The sequence below is a fragment of the Solea solea genome, chromosome 5, assembly GCF_958295425.1.
Source record: "Solea solea chromosome 5, fSolSol10.1, whole genome shotgun sequence".
Classification (NCBI taxonomy): Eukaryota; Metazoa; Chordata; class Actinopteri; order Pleuronectiformes; family Soleidae; genus Solea; species Solea solea.
This window is the reverse complement of record NC_081138.1, coordinates 14609428-14632450: the sequence shown is the minus strand read 5'-3', so window position 1 is coordinate 14632450 and position 23023 is coordinate 14609428. Positions and strand designations below refer to the sequence as shown.

Below are 23023 nucleotides of genomic sequence, written 5' to 3'. Positions count from 1 at the left end.
AATGTGGCAAATGTGTTTGGTTTCATGGAAGATTGACAGACGGCTGGAGAAAATGCAAAAATGAGGAGTGAGTGTTCACCACCAAAACTGGCCACAGTGATAAAATCCAAAAAAAGGTCAAATGTAAAATGAGATTCACAGCTATAATGAGGAGAAAATGTAAAAACAGGGAGGAGACAGCAGGGGACCAACCTGTCTCAGAATGTCACGACAAATGGTGTGATGTGTTATTGTTAAATGGCACCAACAACCAATTTCAACTATTAACAGACACCATTAAAAAAAACAAAGACATGGACAAAGGCACATGACACCAGTAAAAGAAAATATTATATTATCTGCAAAGATTGTTTTGTTTTTTTATGACAGACATGTTAGTTGGTAAACACAGGTGTTACTAATTACACTGATGAGGGCTCTGGTCTCGCTTGGTACAGAGCCTTGATTAATGTGATTACTAACACCTGTGTTTACACCCTATTTTGTATGTCAACATTGGCCATTTCTAAAGGTATATATTAGATATAGAGAGCTGTATTCACTGTAAAATAAATAACTATATATAGAACTGTTAATTGTTGCAAATGCTTATTATTTGAGAATTACTTTCAACATAAAATATCAACCTTAGGTCTAAGATCTCAACCAACCTTACACTCTGAATGCAATGTATGACTTATTTTCAAGTCAGACTTTCAAATGCAAGGCTTTTATTTGTCATTCACTACTTTTTGAATAAGCTTCTATTCAAATTCTATGACATAGTCATAGCAAAACCAATCTTTGTAGTACTATTACTACTACAACTGCCTACGTTCTCTGCATTTATTTAACAAATGTAATGAGAACTTGTGTTTCATGATGAACACACCTCTGAATCACAGTTAAGGCCTTTCAAAAGTCGAGTCACCCACCTTGGGCTTGGCTCTGGGTTTGAGCTGCTCCAGCTTCTTTGCCGCTGCTTCGATGGACGCCGCCGCTCCGAGCAGCTCCGTTTCTGCAATCACTGTCGGGTCCTCGGGGTCCACCCACTCTGAACCTAAGCCACGTGTGCACATGAAACATTACAAATCACAATTCAAATGTAAAAACGGGATTTAAATAGATAAATAAATAAATAAACAAATCACAAAGCAGTGTGTCAACAGAACATGCCTCATGACAACAGAGTGACCAAACAGAGGAAAAAAGCCAAATATCAACACATCCCATGCATAGCTGATGAAGGCCACAAACTGCCACTCACTGCAGTGAACATGAGGTATTTATTAAAATGAGATGGCGCAAAAAAAAAAAAAAAAAGCGTGACAGATGGAGCTGACTATGTAGTTGAGAAGCAGCTGGATTTCAAAGTGAGATGAAATGAATCAGAGTTAGCGCTGCGGAGAGAAAGTGTTGAACAGCTCACAACTGGTGAGATCAGACACAGTAGAGAAAACAATGCTAACTTACCTCCGTCTGTGGCAAGAGAAGGAGGACAAGGAATATTACTATAGGTTTGTTTTAAAGGGATGTTTATATTTCTAAACGTGTAGTCACCTAAGTTTTTTGCTAGAAAATAAATAATAATCATGGAACAGGGAAATTGGCGGAGTTACAGCAGCAAAGACAGTGAAAAGTAAAAATAACAATCATACATTTTATCATCTAACAATATACAATATGGAAAAGGATATTCAATATTAGGATGATTAGCAGTACAGACAGTGAGTAACCAGAATATATTCAGCATGGGTTTATTGTTTACAATGTTAACATTTTTAAAAGAGAAGTTATGATGTACATTTGATGTGAAAGAGGTCAGTGTGTGTGTGTGTGTGTGTGTTCACCTTTCATGGCCTCTGCGCTCTGGATGAGCTCTGTAACGGCACCTGCCACCCGTTTAGAGCAGGCTGCCAGCTGCTGCTTCTGCTCTGCACTGGGCCTCTGCAGGACCTAAACACATTACAGCAATATATTTTGTCCTCTTACTTTCTTTCTTGAAACTCATGTTTAGCAGAAAATCATTCATACCCACAAACCCATCACATTTTATTATTAATAATAATAATAATAATAATAATAATAATAATAATAATAATAATGAACAAAATCAAGATACCAAACCCATCAGGTTGAAATAGGAATTGTATTATTCATAAGTTTTGTATTTTATTAAATTGCGCAAAACTAATGGTGAGGATCATACAATATACTGAGTTGAACCAATCAGATATAAAGTAAGATAATGTGTCTAGATCTGAATGAAGAAGGAAATCAGGTTGAAATCAACCATTATAGAAGCATGACGTTTTTAGACAACAAACATTTTTACTTGAATGCTGGCAAAACATGGACAACAAGAAAACAAATATCTCAACCCACCAGTAGGACTTGTTCTAGCAGATCGATGTATCCGGTTGTGCACTCTGATCCGTACATCAGCGCTCTGTGCTTCACCTCCTCACTGACCTCTGGGTGATATGCAGCTTGCTAAAAGACAGGAACACATACAATACACAACAGATTTAATGGAAATACATGATACTTACACTTTTATTACTTATACATAAGGAGACTATGAGTTTAATTCCAAAATGCGATGTTTGTTTTTATACACATAGTGTACAGTACATCATCAGTACAACATGAGAACATTATCCATATGATATTTTTTCTGTTATTTAAATGAAAAAGAACCTTGCAGGTGGTGAGCATGTCTGAGATGGCTTTGCGGCTCAGGTTGGCCGTATGGATGACATCCTCCTGTCGGGCAGAGTTCCCTGCAGCCACTGCTTTAGCTGTTGCCATTGTGATGCCTTTAGTCATGCGAATAAACTCCTCAGGTGTGGTGGTCTTGTTGGGAGCATCCCTGGATTGAAACACCTGGGGATGACAGTCAGAGGGCATCATTAATAGTAGTAAAATGACCAAATGGTTAAATCAGTCATGTATAATTGTTTGGATACTGGTAATGCTGCATTACTGTTGCCCAACATCCATTCATGCACATTCATAGCCGTCCACCTGTCCTTACCGCCAATTCCTGTTTGATACACTCGATTGTGGCCTCCAGGGCTCTGGTTCCGCGAGAGGCCTCGTCCTCCACAGCCTTAACCGTCTTCAGCAGAGACGTAACGTTGGTCACCATCACCTAGCAGAAACAGGGACAAGTCCAGGCCAAAAAAAATCTAATAAACATAAAATCATTCAAGTAGATTAGATCAAAAATAATGCACTTCATTCACTGAGAGTTTGCTTTTGCTGAAGCAAAAAAAGATCAGAAAGGACTGCACATCTAAGATGTGATGTGATTGCTGAAGCAGGAGAAAGGGTCAAGTTAAACAACAGATCAGGTCAGTCCTCAAGATGATGAACACAGGATTAAATATGAATCAAATATGAATATTAAACAGGCTACAAATACAAAACACATAATATACTTTGATACTACCTACACAGTTATTTAAATACCCCGTCAACATCTCTGATAGTGTCTTCTGTGTTTAAAGCATCACAACACAAGACCATTTAAGGGTGTACTTCATCTAAATAGAAGACAGGTGGCGCACAGCGACCACACAAAAAAAAGCTAAGAGCCTTTGTAGGACTGGTTTCACCTCAGGTTTTAAAAATCACATAAGAAGGACTGTGACGCACTGTGCAGCCACAGACTGTGAAAGACACTTTTTTAAAATAAAGAAACTTCACAGCTCGAGGTGATAATGAGCCGTTGACACCATCACCATGAAAATTTACACTACATAAAACAGCACACACATATACAGCTAATTTACTTTGGCTAGAAATATTCCCGTTTCCTCTTCTCCTGAACATCCATCTACTGGCTATTTATATAACCGAGACGCAGCGTTCAGTTTAAGTCATGTGAAGGCTGTTTCATAATGACACGACGGATGTTGTAGCTCATTAAAGACCCTGCCTCAGGAAGAGGAGGATATTTGCTGTGCATAAATACATAGATTCTATTTATGTTACACATTTTATATTTAAGATAACACTTGGAATGGGGGAAAACAATTAGCATAAATGATTTAGTTTCTTGACTGATTTCTTAAATATTAATATAACATGAAACTGAGCAGACTTACTACAAATCATAATCAACTGTATTTAAGTCAACGGAAGGCCTTTAAATTGAATTCAGGTTTCATGAAGAGCAGACTCGTGATCCCCTCACCTTGGCTGCACTCTTCAGCTGGTACATGGATGGATCATCTGCAGCTTTCCCGGCAGCACACTTGGTGGCACTGATGAGCTCGGCCAGCGCCTTGGCCACGTCTTTGACAGCATTTATCAGGACCACCTAAAAAATGGAAGCACAGAGAAGACACTCGAGACAAGACTCTAAACGTTGACGGGATTTCCAATTCTCCAATTTCCATATATTTTGGTGATAACAGGCACAGAGAATTACGGACAAAATATCCATCGAACCTGTGTCTCAGGGTCGTCCGAGCCAATGCTAGCAGCTCCGAGTTTGACCACGTCTGTGAGCTGGGTTATGGTTTTGGCAGAGGACTGGGCGGCATGCGCCAACTTGTCCTGTCCAGAAGCTGCACCAGACACCAGCATCTTTGTGTCCTCCACCAGGGCTTTGGCTGTCTTCAAAATGTTTTCTCTGAGAGGAGAAGATCAGGGAAGACACAGACTTTCAGTGACTGAACCTGACCTACCGTAGATCTCTTTTACTACCACATCAAAGCTCGAGTAAACACCACATGGAGCACAGGTGAGGTTATGCAACAACTTGACTAAATTTCAAGGGAGAGCCTGCAAAGGTTGCTGAATGACAATATTTGAAATATAAAGCACATTTCATACAGTGAGGTTCACTACAATTTCAATAACAAGCTTTATGATACACATCTTTTTGAACTTAATAAGGCCTGCACATTTTAACAATGTCAGATTTCACAGAAAAAAAATTAAAATAAATATTATTCCTAAACCTCCAAATCATTTACTTCCTTTGGAAAATCACACCTCAGAGTGAAGTTTTTAATCTTCAGAGCAACAACGCCTAAGAAAAAGTGGCACTTTACTCAATCTATCACAGCCTGCAGACGGTAATTTGTGGTTTCTACCCGCAGAGATTTCCTGTCTCTGTTCACCAGTAAATCAGTCATTCTGTCAGGTGTGGAAGATAAATAACTCAAGGGCAGAGTTTAGGCTCCAGTAGAAATTGTATGAATAGAAACATGTCATCAAACAGCTCTCACCTGTGGTCAGCGAAGGACTCGTCGTTCTCCGTGTTCAGTGTGCCGGCAGAGGCAAACATGATGGTGGTGTCCAGGTCAGCGATGATACCAGACACCGCACTGGCTGCCGTGATGCAAGCTTGTGTGCCCTTGTTGCCTGCCTGGAGAGCCGAGAGCACCAAGGACACCTGGAGACACACGCAGACACCACATCCCATTAACACATCAGTGAAGGTGTGCAGATATCTGAGGCACAAACTGGATGTTTCATTCCTGAACTAAATGTACATGTATTCTGAATGAGTTTGCATTGATTTCTGACTCTAAGTTAGAATGACTGTGTTTTGTTCCGTTGCAGCTGAAATGAACACACATGTGTTGGTCAGAGCGGAGCTGAAACAAAGCAACACACCGCTCCACATTGTGATGAATGTTTCCATTTCGCTTCGTTTGTGATAAACAGCTCCCTTGAAAGATCATAAATGTTGCATTCAAAGTAGACGCGGCAGTCGTAAGAGGATTTGAAAATCTGCTGTGGTTGCAAAATACTATGTCGGTGCAGAGCAGTGAGCAACATCACTCACTCAGTGGAATGAGTGAATGTCAAACTGGATTCAAATACATTTGTTTTCCGCACAGAGGCCCCAGAGGCAGCCAAAACTGAGCGAAGGCGACATGTTACATGGACGTTATTTTCATCATGACGTTCAACACGGGTGACACTAGCTTTCACATTAAAGCCATTGACTTCCCATAATTAAACTGCTGCCTCCAGAAGAATTGTTTACTTTCACAGGCCAAAATTGAACAGTGTTGCCAGAATGATTGGATATGATCCGCGCTCTAGTCAGGCATGAATTATTAAAACAGATTGGAGAATAATGGCATTTTGCCAAGAACTACAAATGAAAGATTCCACCTTTAAAGCATAAACGCAAGGGCTCTCTTCCAAAAAGAGTAAATAAACAGTGCTATAACTCATTACACAACTGAATTATAGCTCCCAAGTCCTCTTATACTACTGAAACTAGGACCCACTCAAAGTTAACTACACAGCTAGAGAAACTGTTCTTATTGTTACAGTGAAGACCAAAACTGAACAGACTTAAGTTTAACGTGGATAATCAAGGTTGAGAAGGAAAATCTCTCCAACTATGAGCTACAAGTTCTTGTTGTTGTTGTTTAAACTCAGCTGCACAAAAGTAGAATAAAGAAATTCAGAATATCAGAGAAAGTGGGCCTTAACCTATGCAACCAAGTTGGCTTGGTAAAGCCAGGTATAACTTATCTTGAGGTCGATCACAGATTTACTGATGTAAACAAGCAACAGATTAAATGGGAAACTTATGAAGAGGTGAAACACTCAATACGTAAAAACATACAATACAGCCACTTTTAATAAGCCTGGCAGATCATTGCAGACAGACTCAATGTAGTCCAAAAGAAATAATTACTCAATAATTTGCTCATTTGAGCAAAATAACTGTTTTTATAATGTTCTTCACTCAAAGCACCTTTGCAACCTCAGCCATTTCTAATCATCTCAACAGCATTTTGATCAAATCTATATAATCCATATAAGAGTAATAAGGACTATCACAATAACATTCAATCACATGCAATCATTGTAAAATGTTAATACAAAGATCATGGATAACTGTAAAACACGTTTGGTTCTGATCAGAGTGACGGCTCACTGAACAGACTAGGAACAGCAGGTTTAACAAATCTTTGTTCTGCATAGAATAAATTGCCATGGTGATTTATGAGCCACTACTTTTGCACAAACAACTTCAGGCTAAGTTCAGGCAGGATAAGCGACATATCCCTTATCCTAGTTTCGTGTAACAGAAAAAGGGAACACGAGTTGTTCCTTGTTTTGTTCTTATCCTGTCAAGCTTTGAGTTGCACTGCTATAAGGTGCAATAAATAATGTATGATCTAATGATTCATTGATTCATAATAATTCTTGTGACAAATTAGGAACATAAAACCATGCGCATTCTAATCCTGATGTCTGACGTCGGGATATTACCTTCTCTGTGACTGCACGGGCACAATCTATGAGTTCTCGTTTAGTGAAACTATCTGAGGGTGTGATCTGCAGAGCTCCAGCCTTCTGGACCAGGAAGATACAGCCATGGCCGAGCTCCTGCACTCGATTCTTGATTTGGAAACCGATCTGGATAACACGGAGGAAACGTGATTACAAGGTGAAACAGGAGAGGAAAAAGGTGATAACAGAATAAAACCATGTCCACTCCACCGCACGGATTCCACGTGAGATTACAGTTGACTTTTTTTTGAAAGTATGCATTTATAATTGGCAATGTTCTTTCATTATTGCTTCAGTGAGATTTACCAATGACCCACTCACCTCCTCTGGCTCAGCTGTGTGAGCAGCCAGTCGACCCTGGACGGCCAGCTGGCTGTAGTCCACGGTCACCTGGGAGGCCAACCCTCCCAGCTCATCTGGACATGTCACTGATTTGGTCATCTGAGGGACAAACACACACACACAGAATGTTAATCCACACTAAAACACAAAATTAAAGTCAATCTAGGGCACATTGTTATTGATACTGTGCTTTATGGCATTAATAAGCAATTGTATTCGATGATTGATCTAGATGTACCGTAACAGGATATTTTTTCTGGTTTTTAATACTCTTACCAAAATGGGAGTGGATAAATATGTTTGCTTTATGCAAATATGTTCATTATTATTACTAAAACACATCCCATCTCAATTGCCCTCTAACAAAATGACGTCTAAGGTAGAAACATCATTTAAAATCGACGGCCTGCAGCACGTTTTTTTCTTCCCTTATAAAGACTGTGGTGAAGTTACCACGAAGAAAATAGACTGCTAAATAGTCATTGTGTGAGATATTCAACTTGGGACCAACAATCACAGAACATGTGTATGTTAATTGCAACTGAAAAAACATTAGTGGTGTTAAAAGTGTGAACGCGTGTTAGCACATTATTATCGCGTTCATTTTGACAGCGCTAATATAAAACCTTATTTATGTTATTATGTTAAGAGGAGATAGTGTTAATTCACCGATCACACATTTTAAACACGACCAAACAAATCCTGTGTATAAAAAAATCAACCATCATAAGGTGGGTTATATTGCACATATTTAAACATAACACAGTTCTAAAATGGTTCAGTGGTATCAAATGCAAATTTGAGAATTTACCATTTCCTGAGCAGTGACAGCAATAGCCTTAGAGTGTTTCACCATACTGGTTTGGTAATCCACGAATGAACTCTCAGGTTCAGGCGGTGTACCTTCATCCAGCTGGAGGGAGACAGACAGACAGACAGACAGAAAGACAGGTTTTAGGTGAGGGTGTGATTTCATTGAACGTCTTCAAACATTATTTTTTTTTTGTAAGTTAGAAGACATGTTGAATCTAATCTACCCCTCAGTTTTAATAGATCTGCCACTTTTGTAGCTGTAAATCAATATTAACACCATTTATATTCAAACAAATACTCAGTGGTAATGCTAAACACTCATTATAAATGAAAATCCACCAAATCTACTCAGTAATTACAGCTTCAAAACAGCGGCGGCTACAAAAACATTTGCTTCGTCGTCGGCTTTCCGTGCATTTCTACTAAATTAGACTGTTCTCAACACATCCGAGTGGCGAGAAGAGCGGTGTGGGAAAAGCGTGCATATGGAAAGGCCTCACAATATTGCAAGTACATGATGTTCACTGATGTTCACCTTCTAATTTAAGTGTCTGGACTACGCATAGTTCTTTAATTAACCTTTGAAACCACAGTGTTGATCCAGTGGACCTCCTACGAGGATTATCTGTTTCTGTTTTTAACCTAATACTGTGCACACTGACAGACACATATACACTCAACCTGCAGACTTAAAATAAACCACTTTCATCATCAACTATTCATGAGACGCTACACAAATGTGAGTTGCTGTTCCTTCTGTAGAGCAAACACAGGAGGGTTTTTACTTTTTCCATAATTGTCACTAAAGGAGGCAAGGAGGAGGGATATAATTAGTTAATGCTTCTCTGTGCCTGTGCTTAAGATTAAGGGCTTTTGTTTTGTTTGCCAACCGTCTGGCTGGTAATTGGAAAGATAGTCCAAATTGCTGATCAGTGGATGAGAGGCACAGACGTCAATTTTCCTCTGCTTCAGTGGTTTGTGATTTACATTAAATTGGTAATCATTGCCTTTTTATGGGGTCTCGGAGACACTTTGTAATCTGGATTTTGCACACTGCAAAAGGGAAATTGTGGCTAAAAAACAATTTAAAAAAAATCCTAATTAAGAAATTATAGTTACATAAGTCTCTCAGTAAACCTGTACCATCAACCACAATGAGCCATATTATCTAGAATAACCACAGTTATTACAGAACCAAAACCCTGCCAAAGCAGACCTTCAGCAGAGTGATCCCAGAAAGTGGTCACACTCATCTCAGGATAAGGTTTAGAGACATGCAGCTTTATTGTCTTGTAAAACTAATAAAGACAGAATAGAGCCGTCGCCACGTGATAAATGACTGTAGCTGGGTCTGAAGGTCGTAGAATTAAACACAGACTATGTGACATCAATCAAAACAATACCAACAGATCTAGTTTGATGACAGGTATTGTTTGTGTTTTTGTGGCGGCAGAAGGCAGTTGTACAAGCCGTGATCAATTACTCACAAATACACACATTGATAAATGTTATAGCAGACACAGGTGGATTAAAAGGTGAGCAAAATGAAACAGTCTGCTACCTTGGACAGACATTTGACTGATCACTATGGATTTATAAAGCATTGGAAACATTGTGGCTAATGTAAGTACACTTCTTAATAAAATATATAACATTAGTTTGATCACTTTTTAATACTTTAACGCAGGAATCTCACATATATTATTAAGACACGGTGATATAGACACAAGAACACCTGTCTTGAGTCATTTTCATCTGTGCACAGACGGATGTTTCCTGTATCCTTTCCTCTGGAGAGACTATTTTAATCCTGCCTGACCTGGGAATAACCCAGAAAACTATGAGAACATGGGTGAGGAAAGGATGTCAGGTCTAATTTGCTCAGCTACTACTGATGAGGAATAAGAGTCAGCAGTGTCTGTCTGCAGCTATGGTAAACTCTTATTCAAAGACCTGAAACTAATCTAGGTCTTAAGCACGGAAGTAAAGTTAACAGGCATGTAGATTACTGTCCTTTATTCTTTCTAACCACCATTGTTACCCAAACATTGGATGAGTTACCTTGGCCATGGCGTCTGCAATGGACTCCACCATTCCTCCCACCATTCCCACTTCACTGGCAGCTTCATTCAGTGTCACCATGATATCATCAACTGCCTCCTTCATGAGCTGGGCTGCCTCGGCTATGGCATCATGGGTATGAGATGCCTGTGAGGTGCGACACGAGTCAGGATGAGCACACACATGTGTTTGTCCCTGCAACTAAATGAAGCCAATATCCTGCAGGCACACATGACATTTTCCCCACTGAATTATGGAATCAATGCCTACTTGATTAGGATTACACCAGCGGTTCTCAAACTTTTTTATTCCAAATAGCACTATTATCGACAAAGTTAAAATACAGTGGTGTAAATAGGCCGAGCAAAGTCTTTTCACAGGATTTATTCCCCATAAGATTATTTGCTTCTTCCTCACATATACTTCAGACACCAGTATAGTGAAATTTTCTTCCAAGTACCACCAGAGGAAGCTCCCACAGTTTGAGAACCATGGGATTAGACCATGACGTATAAAATGGAGCGTACCTTTGGGTTTCCTCCACCCTCCTTGGCAGCGTAGAGCATCTGCAGAGCAGACTCAGCCAGTGTCTTGGTTTGGTCCAGGAAAGTCATCTGCTGCTGGTGGTCCCTCAGTTTAGACGCCACGCCCACAGACGCTGCGATCAGTGGTTCAAAGTAACCAGCAAGTTGAGTCACCTGAGGGGGAAAAAGGTACGTCAGAGGAGAGTTGGCTTTGTTTACATACGGCACATGATTTGTTTACTTGCTTTGAATGTATTTTTTATGAAAAATGAAAAAAAATACTATATTAACAAAAGATTGGTGAATGTATCTATGTATAATTTAGTGTGGAATCAATACTCCAAGAATGAGTATTAGTATATTATCCATAAGTGATAAATATTAGATAAATCTCTCTCAATGAAATGAAGAAACACAACACGATACACTGGCTAATGTAGTACCAACATTTGGTTTAATATTCCCTTTCACAATTTGATGTTTGATAGAAATTTGTCCCAGTAAAATAATAGCATAATAACCTATAAACTACAAGATCTCCACGTTTCCCTTTGTTTAAGGATCTTTTTACAAAACTTATTATCAACCGGAAATTTCTTGAGAAGAATAAGTGCAATTTCAACAATATTATGCTTGAGTTTACCATTCACACATGTGCGGAACAACTTACAGATCACAGTGGATCTACAAAGACACGAAACATTTAGTCACAGGTATCTAAAACTGACAAATATAGTATTTCACATTAAATTAAATTTTAACAAATTCATCCTTTACTGGACTTAAATGTCACTATCAGATATCAACATTTAATGCTGTGATAAAAGAACATAGTTTTACCAGTGAATATTAATAATTGCTAAAAGTATCACTCTGTTGCTCCACAGTCACAGCATTAAAGTAATTAACTCCCTGCCCTATATACACCTTGTGTCCTAGTTGGGAAGCCTCGCCTCTGGCAGCAGTGGAAATGGGGTCAATTAGGTGGCCAATTTCTTGCACAGTGGACGTCAGCTGCTCTTGTAGTGCCTGAAGAACAAAGAGAAGTTTTTGTGTTGGAGAAAGAAGTGGCTTTTTATGAGTCAGAGGAACCCTTAAAAAACTAAATGACACATTAGTTAAAAGGATATAAAAATACAAGAAAATGGAAAGAAGGGAGAATAAAAAAAAAGGTGATAAATAATGAAACAAGAACAAACATCTGGACAGAAATGGAGTAGAAAGTAGAAATTGTCTGACGGTTGCTTACTTCCAGTGAAATGTCGTCCCTGCTGGCTAAGTTCTGGCTGACCACTGCCAGAGAGGCCTGTTCAATGTCCCGGATACATTTGTTGATGTTATCAATTGATGAGTCACACTCTCGCTGGCCTGGGGCCTTGTCCCTGAAAATAAAATGGGAACAGGAGAAGAGGAGAAACAGAAAAAGGGGAAAAATTGTTGGGAACAAAGTGAGAGAGAGTTGAAGAACGACATGATGACGGAGGAAGAAAGAAACAGATGGCGATGGAAAAAAAAGAAAAGAAAAGATACACACAGGAAGAGAGATGAGAAGAATAAATTTGAACCTAACTAAAGCTTATCGTGACGCAGACAGAAGCCAGGATGTCTCAAGCGTTTTTTCCTGCAATTTCCCTCATCTCATTGATGTTCAGGTCACATCTGCTGACATGTGGCCTGTAGGGTCTCATCTCTACAGAGGGACATCATGCCGAGAAGCCGAATTAGCTGTGAAGCCGCCGAGTGGTCTGTGGCAGTGGCCTCACGGGTTGAATAAGTTTAGTTAAACATCTATTTCTATGCACAGTGGCACTGAAAGAAAACCTCACCTGTGTGCGTAATGAGAGTGAAAGATTTTTACAGGACGGATTAACTGACACCGCAGTGTAACACTGACAACTATTAAAAGCCCAGGCCAAACTCCCACCTCTCAATTTGCAGTCTTAAGAGAAGAACGGTGATAAGGGCAATAGAACTGAGAGACATGAGAAGTCGGCTTCGTGTGAATGCTAATGTGCAGCGCAGAGCAGGAAACTTAGAATTCTGTGGGTTTGACACTGGGATTTGGCTCCTCGTGGACATCAGATCAAGGTCAGAAACAAAGGGTTTTTTACAAAAGGTATGACAACAAGTGTTTGTCACACCAAGGTGTTGAATGCGAGCAGAATAACTCAAGCACGGTGAAAATAAAGTGCTTTTTATTTCTGCTGACTCAGTGGTCACTGAGCTAGGGATGAACGCAGGGCCAAAATAACAAACGGGCTGGGTCAAATGAACAGGATCCAAATGAAATTGAGAAAATATTACCTGAATTGCAGGTAATATTGATTAACAGAATTTCCAAACTGGCAACTGCTACTTTAAGCTGTCTAGTAGAAAGATCACGATTCCAAAGGAGAAAACTACTTATAAAATTTCCATTATATGATATATTGCGATATGTATACAGATGGGAAAGAAAGCTGTATAACTAAAAAGATTTAATTCTCTTCTTAATGTGAAACTGCTCCTTTCAAAACCTTCGGTAACTTCATTTGAAATCTGAATAAAAGCTTAATCACTGACCGGATGGCCGTGATGAGGCTCTTGATGGAGTCGGAGACGGTGCGAGAGTGACCGGCCAGGACAGACCAGGTGGGCGGGTCTTTGGGGTTGATAACCAATGAGCGTGCAGTCTTGAGCAGGTAGGTGGAGCTATCAAGCATGGAATATGCTGACTGGAGGATGGGCTCCTGAGCAGCAGAGCCCTACAGAAAAAAAAAAAAAACCAGGATAAGTCATGTATGCACCGCACATTTATAAAGGACTTGTTTCTGTGGAATAATTGCTAAAATCATTACGCTGATGTCAATACCTCGGCGCTGATTTGAGCTGGGATGCTGGCAAACTCCGGGTTCGAAGCAAATGTTGTCAGGTTCTCCACAGCCTCGATTAGAGGATCCGTGGCAACCCGACACTTGTTCCTGTTCTCATCTGAGAAATCACCATCTAACGCCTAAACAGCGAGAGAGACAAGAGTATAAAAATAAAAAAGGTACACAAAATCTGCCCTCAAATGTGACTTAAGGTGAATCACTCAACCATCAATCCTTCAAAAACAAGGAAATCTTACCTTAATGGTTTTGACCAAGTTGGCAGTGCTGTTCGCCACCTCTTTGGCCGACTGCACAAAGTGCCTCTTGGCAACTGGGTTGGCCGCTCTGGAGGAAGCCAGGCGGCAGGCGTTGCACAGCGCTGAGGTGTGCTTAGCAACAATGGTGGCTGCAGACAGGACCTGCCACATTATGAACAAGAAAATGAGAAACTGAGGTTTCATTTCTATGCAAATACATTTTCATGTTCGACAAACGACTGCAAACATTCTGGAGAATATATTGGTGGACACATACACAACTGTTAGTCTTGGAGATTGCAGAGGAGCAATAAGGCGATTATGAAATTAACTCAAAAATTAGACTCTCACACCTGGAGTGAAAGCATCTGGCTATAAAACATTTCTACCTGGTGTTTGCAGACAGTATTCAACAGTTTTGAGAGCAATAATGTCAGCATGAGATAATGGATCAGGGATATTTATATTCACAGTGAACCCAACAAACCCTCTGTCAGCAAAAGAGAAGGAAATAACCACGGCCACATAAAAATACTCATCTGCAAAGAAGTCAGGAAACTGTTTAAACAATCGTGCTGCAAATCCATAACACTACACGATTGATAGCCTCACCAACAATAACGTTGACTTTATAGTGTACCTGGGAGGGACTGCTGTCTGGGTCAACAAGGTTCTGACAAGCCATCTGAATTGCCTGATTGGCTTTGGCAAACTGGATGGGATCCACCAGCCCCTCGTGCCCCGCCTGACTGTTTGGGTCAGACACACCCACCAGATAGGAAGCCTGAGATAAAAAGAACAACAACAACAATAATAATAATAATAATAATAATAATAATAATAACTTGCATTACTATAGGAACTACTGGGTAACTTTGTGCACAGGTTGATTGAGTGTACCTGTCCTGCAGCTTCAGTGAGGCCACACAGAGCCTTGGAGGCTGATCCCACACAGTCTCCAAAAGCAGGCACATCACCGGTCTTGCAGTTCTGGGAAATCCCTGCCATGGACTCTCCGAGGACCTGGACAGAGCGTGAGCAAAGCAAAGACAGAAGATGATAAGCTGCACAGGGTGTTTGATGCTCTGTGTTTTAAAACACTTGGTTGAAAAAAAAAAAAAAAAAAAGCCTACCTTGGAGTTCTCCATCACACTCTCAATGCAGTCAAAGTAGGAGAGGTCACTGACCGGCTCATTGGGGTTGTGCAGCATTCCTCTGACAGCCTGAGCGATGAGAGTGCAGTGAGAGTTTAACACGAGTATTTCCTGTCATTTCATTTGAAATTCTCTAAGATACTAAGAGATACTAAGAGGATCAGACACTGCATCCTTGCAAAAAGATGTTCAATAGATGTTCTGATTATGCGAAGAATTATGCATTTATTGTACACCTCTGCATGCGGCACATTGTGGACAAATTATAAATAATCCAGCATGCAGAGACGACAGGTGGCATATAATCATAAAATGATGCTCTCAGAATCTACTGAAGAGGCCAAGATGGTGCAGAGCCAGCGAGTCGTTTGTGTCAGTGCGAGTGAATGTTCTTCAAGCTGTTTTCAGGAATCTTCAGCTGATGACCAATCACTGTGGTCCAGTATCAGACTCATTGTTCGTTATCACTCACAGTTGTGGAGATATTAGTAGAGATATTAGTGTACTTTTTGGTATATTAATAGTTTTGGTTTATGAGTCAAGTCTAAATTGAATTTAATTGAAATTAGGTCTATTACAATCATTGTTTTTATTTGGATACAGACTGTGACCATAAACCTAAATATAAAAGTTGTCACTTTGCTGCTGAATGTTCCCGTTTCATTAGAAAGTGTCAGGGGTTTTGTTTACCTCCAGCTCTCTGAGAGCGTTGTCACACTCCTTCTGTCCAGGCGCCTGCTGTGTACACAGTGTAATCAGCTGGTTAATGCTGTCAGTCACTGCTCTGAAAGGAAGAAGCAAACAGAGACGTCACACACACACACACACAAATCTTCACATGTATCAATGTTTGAAATCCTATTATACTATTTTAGGTCTTTTTGAAGATATTGGGGATTCCTTTGCTATAATTACAATGTCTGAATGCAGGTGTGCTGATAACTTCACAACATGGTTGCCATATTCAAGTGCATTCAGTACAATGCATCACTTACTCCATAATGTTTTAAAACACTGGAAAGAGAGGAACAGACTATGGTATTACAATTAAATCTCATTTTTTTTCTTATATTTAATGGTAAACACCTGGCATTTCTAAGTATAATTTAAAAATAGCACGAGATACATGGAGTTGGCAGTTTATTAAGTACATTAAGCGGAAAGTAAAGTGGCGGAATATGTAATTCTTACCATTAATTCTGCGTTTATGAAGGTTCAGTTTGTTATATTTGCTCCTTTTGGAGGCTGCATTTTAAGGTGCCGTGAAATGTAATATTATTTTAATACAGTTGAAATAATTTCACTTAAATATAAACATTTAAGCGTAGGTGTGGTACCTCGCGGCAGCAGACAGCAGGTTCTTAGCGTTTGCCGCTGCGGGGTCGACGGACAGACTCTTAGCAGCCAGCAGCAGCTTGCTAGACGCCATGGAGATGTTCTTCAGATTACCAATCACCTGCACCTGGTCATCCTTTTTCTACAGAGGGTTCAATATAGCATAACACTTTAACATCGTCAAAGATACCGCTAAGATGTGAAAGAGCAGAGCTACAAACCTGAGTGTGCCCAGCCATCTCGATTCCAGCATCCAGGAACTCATCAAAGTCTTGACTGAACTTCCCAGAAGCCATTGCGAGGTGGTTGCTGGAGCCTCTGGAGGCGTGGACCACGTCGCCCGCTGACTGGTTCAGGCCTGCTGCTGTTTGGTTCAAATCACTCTGGGCCTCCTGGAACGACTTAGAGGCTGGAGGGATCTGAACGGAGCAGAGGAGAGGAGAGGAAGTTTCACGAGGGAAGGCGACAGAATCCGGTACCGCTTTTCGAACGGTGAAGATTTGGTAAATCAACATCCAATAATAACCATTATGCAAACTCACAGTTTCAATCAGCAGTTTCTTGCTGGCCTCCCCGATGCTTTTGAGAGCCATGTCCACATCTTTTTGGCCAGGCAAACAGTTGACGCAGTTATTCAGGGAATGAGACACAGCTTTGGCCACCTGGAACACACGACGTTTACCTTAGCCTGGCTCAGAAAGTGCCATCTATATATAAAATAGTGATGATCGAGGATATGGAGCATCAGATTTCACCAGTCTACTTGTTCTGACCAATAAGTTTCCCATTACAATTTTAGTTTCAGTTGAGTAGTTGTCTATTGTCAAGATGAAAACGCACCATCAAATACTTTTTATTTTTGTGTGAATTTCCCTACATTGCATTCCAGTATCATATCATTTATTCATTGTGAAGAGTGAAAAATGATGATGACAAGGCATAAATAAATAACATACTTGGCCCAGAAATATGGCTCCAGGCTTATTATAGGAGCCCCTTGCACTATTTGACAGGTGTTGATTTCATGTATTATTGAGCAGCACCGTTGCAAGATTTGGCATGAAAAGTAATTTATGCGCAACATCTATATAAAAACACATAGAAGTTTGAGTCATCGCAATAGTTCAGCATCTTAACCATTGATTTCTGTTTAAGGCTTTATTATGATTTAATGTTGTTGACACAGGTGCATTCACCTGACAGGAGAATGAAGGATATACTGAAGATGCCTCCCAGGCTGCAGCCAACAGTTTTGAAAAAGAAGAGACAAGCAGAGTTCACTCAATCCCCCCCCGAGCAATCATCAACAACCTCACCTGTGCGAGCCTTTGCTGGCTCTCGGCATCTCCAGGACAATCCAGCGCCTGCTTGGCCTCATGAATGAGAAGTGCTGATCCCTCCATGACATCACGAGCAGAGTCCAGCATGGCGGCTGCAGCCTTGGGGTCCGTGGTGGAAGCGGCGACACCGCGTGCCGCCTGCGCCAGTGTTTTCAGCGCCTGAGCCGTCTCCCTGGCGGCTATTCCTAAACAGAGGACCAGAGGTGGGACACAACTGTAGTCGCGCGCAATGACGTTTTCATTTTGGCACCCAATCGTGAGCGAGATTTGTTTCATTTACTGAAGGTAACTCCTCCGTCTTCGCAAATGAGTTACAACATGAACAGAACAAAATCAAAGGTTTGGCTCCCATTCAGGGATGAACACAATAAAAGCTTCATGAAAAAAATACATCAGATGATGGGATAAAAGCAGTGGAATTAAGTTATTTAATGTTGCCGGTAACAGGATGACTGGAGGAAAGTAGAACATGTTCCAGCTGATCAGAGCACTTTTCTCCACTTCTATTGGAAACCATGAACTTCTGGTGAAGGATTTTAGGAGATAATAAAAGCTCTCCACAGTAACTGTGGTGATCCTGTGTATTCCAAAAAGGGGCTCACACTGACTCATTCACCTTCCTTTGGTATACTATATCATGGCTGTCAATCAATTAAAAACAGACACAACAGGAAGAGAAAAATGAATATGGATTATGGATGCTACATATCCATCAACAGGACTGGAAGTCATAACTGCAACATGAACTCTGTGTTAGGAAAGCAGTGACCTCACTGGGCTCTTTAAAGTATTAGATTACAATTGTATGAAAATCTGCACTGTAACAAATTTCTGTAATTTCTACAGTAAAAAATTACAGAAGCTTGTTGTCCTATCCTTTTACAAGGTGTAACTGTAAATTGCAATGTATTATGGGTAAAAAATAATTACAGTAATTTAAAGCTGTAACACATTTTAAAATTACAGCATGGTTATGTTTTCACTTGGTTCTGACTGTAAATGATACATTTACAGTTAAACACTGTTAGGCTAATATTGGCAGTTTGCAAGAGGATAGGCATTTGATGGCGGGAGGAGGAGAGCGAACCCAGCCTTCATCCACTCAATAAAGAGTAAGTATTATGTTATTAGTCTAAACTATTAAAGAGAAACTAGGCAAGATTGTATGCATGGTTATGTTACATTTTACCCGAATTAAACAGTAATTATTTTAGTTTTTAACAATATGACTTTAGTAACCTTTTTTGAGGCTATGCCTTTCACCTGGCATATCATGGCTGGAAACCAACCTTGCTAGTTTCTCTTCAAAATGTGATTCAAGTAATAACATGCAATATGATTTAATCGTGTGTCAGCCTGGTTTGCACAACTAAAAATAAAGTTAGCTCAAGAATATTTTTCAGATTTTTAGAACGAGTGTAATCCCAGGCTCTGCAGTTTAATGGAAGGCTAAAATGTTAGGCTAACATGCCGCTAGCTAAGGTAGTTAGGTGCTACTGTATGTTGTCTAAACTCGGTGTGAGAAAGTTACGTGTGTCGCCGACAGGATCGAATCAACCTTGAAGTGAGGTGAGGAGAGAAAGCTGCAAAAACAACATTTTGGTAAGAATAATGTTTCCTTATTTATTTGTGTGACTAACAGCATTTGGCATCATTTTATTCGCCTTAGTTGATATATACGGGGTGTGGGACTCAAAACTGCACTGTTTTTTGAAGATGTTAACCAGCAAAAACCACAGAACAGCAAGATACACTAGAGTGTTGTAACTGCTGGATTGTATTATGAAGATTTGTGTGGTACAATTTAGTATTATGGGAATTATTATTACGATTCTTTGTCGCGAACTAGTTCTCCTCGTTCAGTTTATTAAAAGGACTTGCGAATCACGAATGAGCCATTCTCTGACTGCTTCGTCTGGTTCACTTCTGTAACTACTTTCAGACCAAGAATACATCAGATGTTTCAGTGCAGTAGGCTTTGGAGCAGTGTGTTATGTGCACAAAACATTTTTTTTTCACAGTAATATCGACCACTATCATCATTTATCTGGTGAAGGTAGTTAGTCAGAAACTTCCTATCGTTCACGAATCGTCCATGAACTCAGGGTGGCCGCAGGTCCTTAAAAAGTCGTAAATCAATTTTCCTAAAAATAAGGCCTTAAAAAGTATTAAATTGTCTTAAATTCAGATGGCATGGGTCTTAAATATTTGTGTGTCATGTCACCGCGAAAATGCAGTCAATCTGTTCTGCTATTTCGATTTTTTTTTTTCCGGTAGCCGCTGCGTTGTTCAGAGGCTGTAATGCTACGCACCGTTGGGTGACAAGTGAAAGACGAGACCCAATCACTACCGCTGATAGAGTCTGGGTCTCGTCTTAAACTCGTCACTAGCCTAGCCTGCACATCTTTTGATGACTTAAGCTAAAGCGGTGGTCGGGGAACGCAGGGGAGATCTATGGGTTTTGTCTTTTGTAAACAATGTATTTCATTAAGTGTCTTTTTCCTGATTTTGTGACTTCAGATGCTTCCTGGGGATCAACCCAACGTCTGGCACAAAGGCCACAAAGCGGATCAGTCCAAGAAGTGGGAAGGTGCAAGAGAAGTGGAACAGCAATGTCAACCTTCATGTCTCTGCACTTCTAAAAAGGTTAATGGACTTTGAATGGCTTTGAGCCCGTTTGCAAAAGAAACAATAATGGCACACTGTTTTGTATAAAAAAAACAAAAAAACAATGGTTCCAAGATGTGGTTATTTTTTACACATTTGACTTTGTTGCTGCAAATTACAGTAGTTAATTCAAAGTTACACTGTGTGGCTGCAAGTCTTGTGCAGTCTGGTGTATGTTTATGTGAGTTTGTTCATGTCTGTGTGAGTTTGAAAATATACACATCGGGTATTGAGTGTTAATAAATGTTTTGTATTGTTGCAGCACTGACTCTTGTTTTATTATTATTGTTAATAGCTGAAAATAATTACAATTACAAAAAAATGACAGTGCTTAATTTGCAAAACATGACAAGCAAACCTATATTAGCTGTAAAAACATTCTACAATAAAATAATGAATTATGAACAAGTAACAGCTATTTAGTGGCAAAAATAGTTGGCAGGTAACTCATGTAATTTGAATGGGATACAAGATAATATTGTAAATTAAAATACAATAAATGGTTGTTTATCATATAAAACAATACATTGTTGTGTTTTATATACGGCAAAAACCTGTAAAACGTATCCAGTAATATGTTGTAATTAATGTTTACAGTAATTAACAACACTTTTACAGCACTTTATTGGCAACTTTTTTGCCTGTTCTTTACTGTAAATTCTACAGGAAATTTGTTACAGTGTGTTTTTGTGCTTTTGTGCCATTAGTCCGTGCCGCACATGAGCGTTACAAACCTGTGTAGTGTTCATTTCCTTGTGCTGCACAGGTGAGCAGCTGAGCCATCGAGGATCCCACTGACTTGGACGTGCTGCCCAGATCCTGAGCACACTTCTCCAGCTAAGGCGGAGGCAAAGCACAGTAAAAAAAAAAAAAAAAAAAATAAATAAATAAAAATAAACCAGAGGATTCACTCACATGTCAATTAAAGCAGTGAGTAAATAAACATTCTGTGTCAGACAGGACACTAATAAGCTGTCCTACACTTTCACTACATTTTCCATGCAACGTTTGGAAGAATGAAACTTGGGTTGACCCTAATTGGGCATAAATAGCCTCTTACGGATTCTCCAGGTAGAGGTTTGAGTTGGGCATTCACAGCAGCCAGCTTGGCATCTTGCAGCTCACTTCTCAGGGTCTGGATGGCAGTGAGCGCAGAGTCGATTTCCATGGGGCCGCAAGCTTCATGTGCCTAGAATGTAAAACAAAGTAAGTCTAACTATTGTTTCAGTTTAAGCAGTTTACAAAAGTTATATAATGGTATGTGTGGTCTTTTAGAAGAAACATATTTCACTACTAGATATAGTTTCAAAGTCAGGTGATGTCACTTGGTTTAAAATACACACACAGAGGGATTTAAAAGCCTTGAAAACTGCAGTTTACGCCTCAGACACTAGTCTCGACAGTCACACTGTACTACACGTGGGTCAGGTGTCTTTATTTTGGTCCGTACCGTATCATTATATCATTACGCAAGCTTTTGTTTATGATTGAGAGAGGCACCGGGTCTCTGTGAGGCCATGCCATGTGTGTTTAGGTTGTAGTTGTCATGATTTTGTTTCTGCGCTCTACCTTCTGTGCAGACGTCCTCAGCTCAGCCAGGCAGGTAGCCAGATTCTTTGCACACTGACCAAGCTGCATGGCTGCAGCCTGATCCGTCACCGTGGGAACGGATGACTTGGCCGAGGTCACCATCTTACTGCCAGGCTGCAGAATGAAGAATAAAGAAGTGTTTAAAGCCAAAAAATAAAAAAATAAAAACATTTCCCTTTGAGGCATTTTGAAAATGTTGCTCTGAGCAACAACTGAATAACAGTGGACTAATTTAATAATATTTGCATATATAGAGCAATTAAAGCCTTACTGGGGTATTTAACATATATTATCACCACATCAGTGATTCTTTAACAGCTTGCTTCCACCAAAAAGAGGCTACAGGCCTATTTTAATGCCTCCACCTAATAGAGAACACTATTTATACTTCGCACAGCCTAGTTCCCAAAGCAGAATTGGAGTTACTCAGCTTCACGATGTGCATATAAAGTTTTTACAACCCGTTTTACAGATTAAGTGAGAAAAGATGAGTCCATGGTGTGAGCGAGTGTGTTGTGCACCTGCAGGAAGTTCTGACTGGCAATGATGAGGGCTAGCTGTGCACTGAGGTCCTCCGGTTTGGCCTGACTCCCACGTACGCCCTGGTTGAGCTGCGGCATGTGGTCCGCCACGGCCTGTACACAACAACACAGAATACAGATGCTCTTTAGTGTATATGCGAGATTCTAATACATATTTCAACAACAGTTTTCTATGAATTAAGCAGTTTGGATTAACAGTGGCATTAAATAACGGACAAACGGAGCCCTACAGTCCCAGAAAGTCTTATCATTTATCATTACTTATGTGAAAGGATGGCATATACGGTAT

At 40.0% G+C, this 23023-nt stretch overlaps 1 protein-coding gene across 2 annotated transcripts in view; it reads right to left on the bottom strand.

Annotated features, from left to right (window-relative positions):
* Positions 1-23023, bottom strand: part of tln2a (talin 2a) — a 90477-nt gene that overhangs the window by 4259 nt on the left and 63195 nt on the right. For both annotated transcript variants that reach the window (XM_058628756.1, XM_058628757.1), the window contains exons 25-54: positions 22714-22827; positions 22172-22306; positions 21663-21791; positions 21337-21439; positions 17912-18120; positions 17138-17257; positions 16817-17014; positions 16598-16737; positions 15951-16044; positions 15240-15329; positions 15007-15129; positions 14747-14890; positions 14107-14268; positions 13849-13989; positions 13560-13741; positions 12247-12379; positions 11925-12026; positions 11001-11171; positions 10474-10620; positions 8411-8512; positions 7579-7698; positions 7237-7383; positions 5223-5389; positions 4438-4621; positions 4181-4306; positions 3017-3133; positions 2680-2865; positions 2365-2472; positions 1830-1935; positions 915-1039 (exon numbers count right to left, since the gene is read on the bottom strand). In XM_058628756.1, coding sequence (XP_058484739.1) covers positions 915-1039; positions 1830-1935; positions 2365-2472; positions 2680-2865; positions 3017-3133; positions 4181-4306; positions 4438-4621; positions 5223-5389; positions 7237-7383; positions 7579-7698; positions 8411-8512; positions 10474-10620; positions 11001-11171; positions 11925-12026; positions 12247-12379; positions 13560-13741; positions 13849-13989; positions 14107-14268; positions 14747-14890; positions 15007-15129; positions 15240-15329; positions 15951-16044; positions 16598-16737; positions 16817-17014; positions 17138-17257; positions 17912-18120; positions 21337-21439; positions 21663-21791; positions 22172-22306; positions 22714-22827 — 4125 coding nt within the window. The remainder of the gene's footprint in view (positions 1-914; positions 1040-1829; positions 1936-2364; positions 2473-2679; positions 2866-3016; positions 3134-4180; positions 4307-4437; positions 4622-5222; positions 5390-7236; positions 7384-7578; positions 7699-8410; positions 8513-10473; positions 10621-11000; positions 11172-11924; positions 12027-12246; positions 12380-13559; positions 13742-13848; positions 13990-14106; positions 14269-14746; positions 14891-15006; positions 15130-15239; positions 15330-15950; positions 16045-16597; positions 16738-16816; positions 17015-17137; positions 17258-17911; positions 18121-21336; positions 21440-21662; positions 21792-22171; positions 22307-22713; positions 22828-23023) is intronic.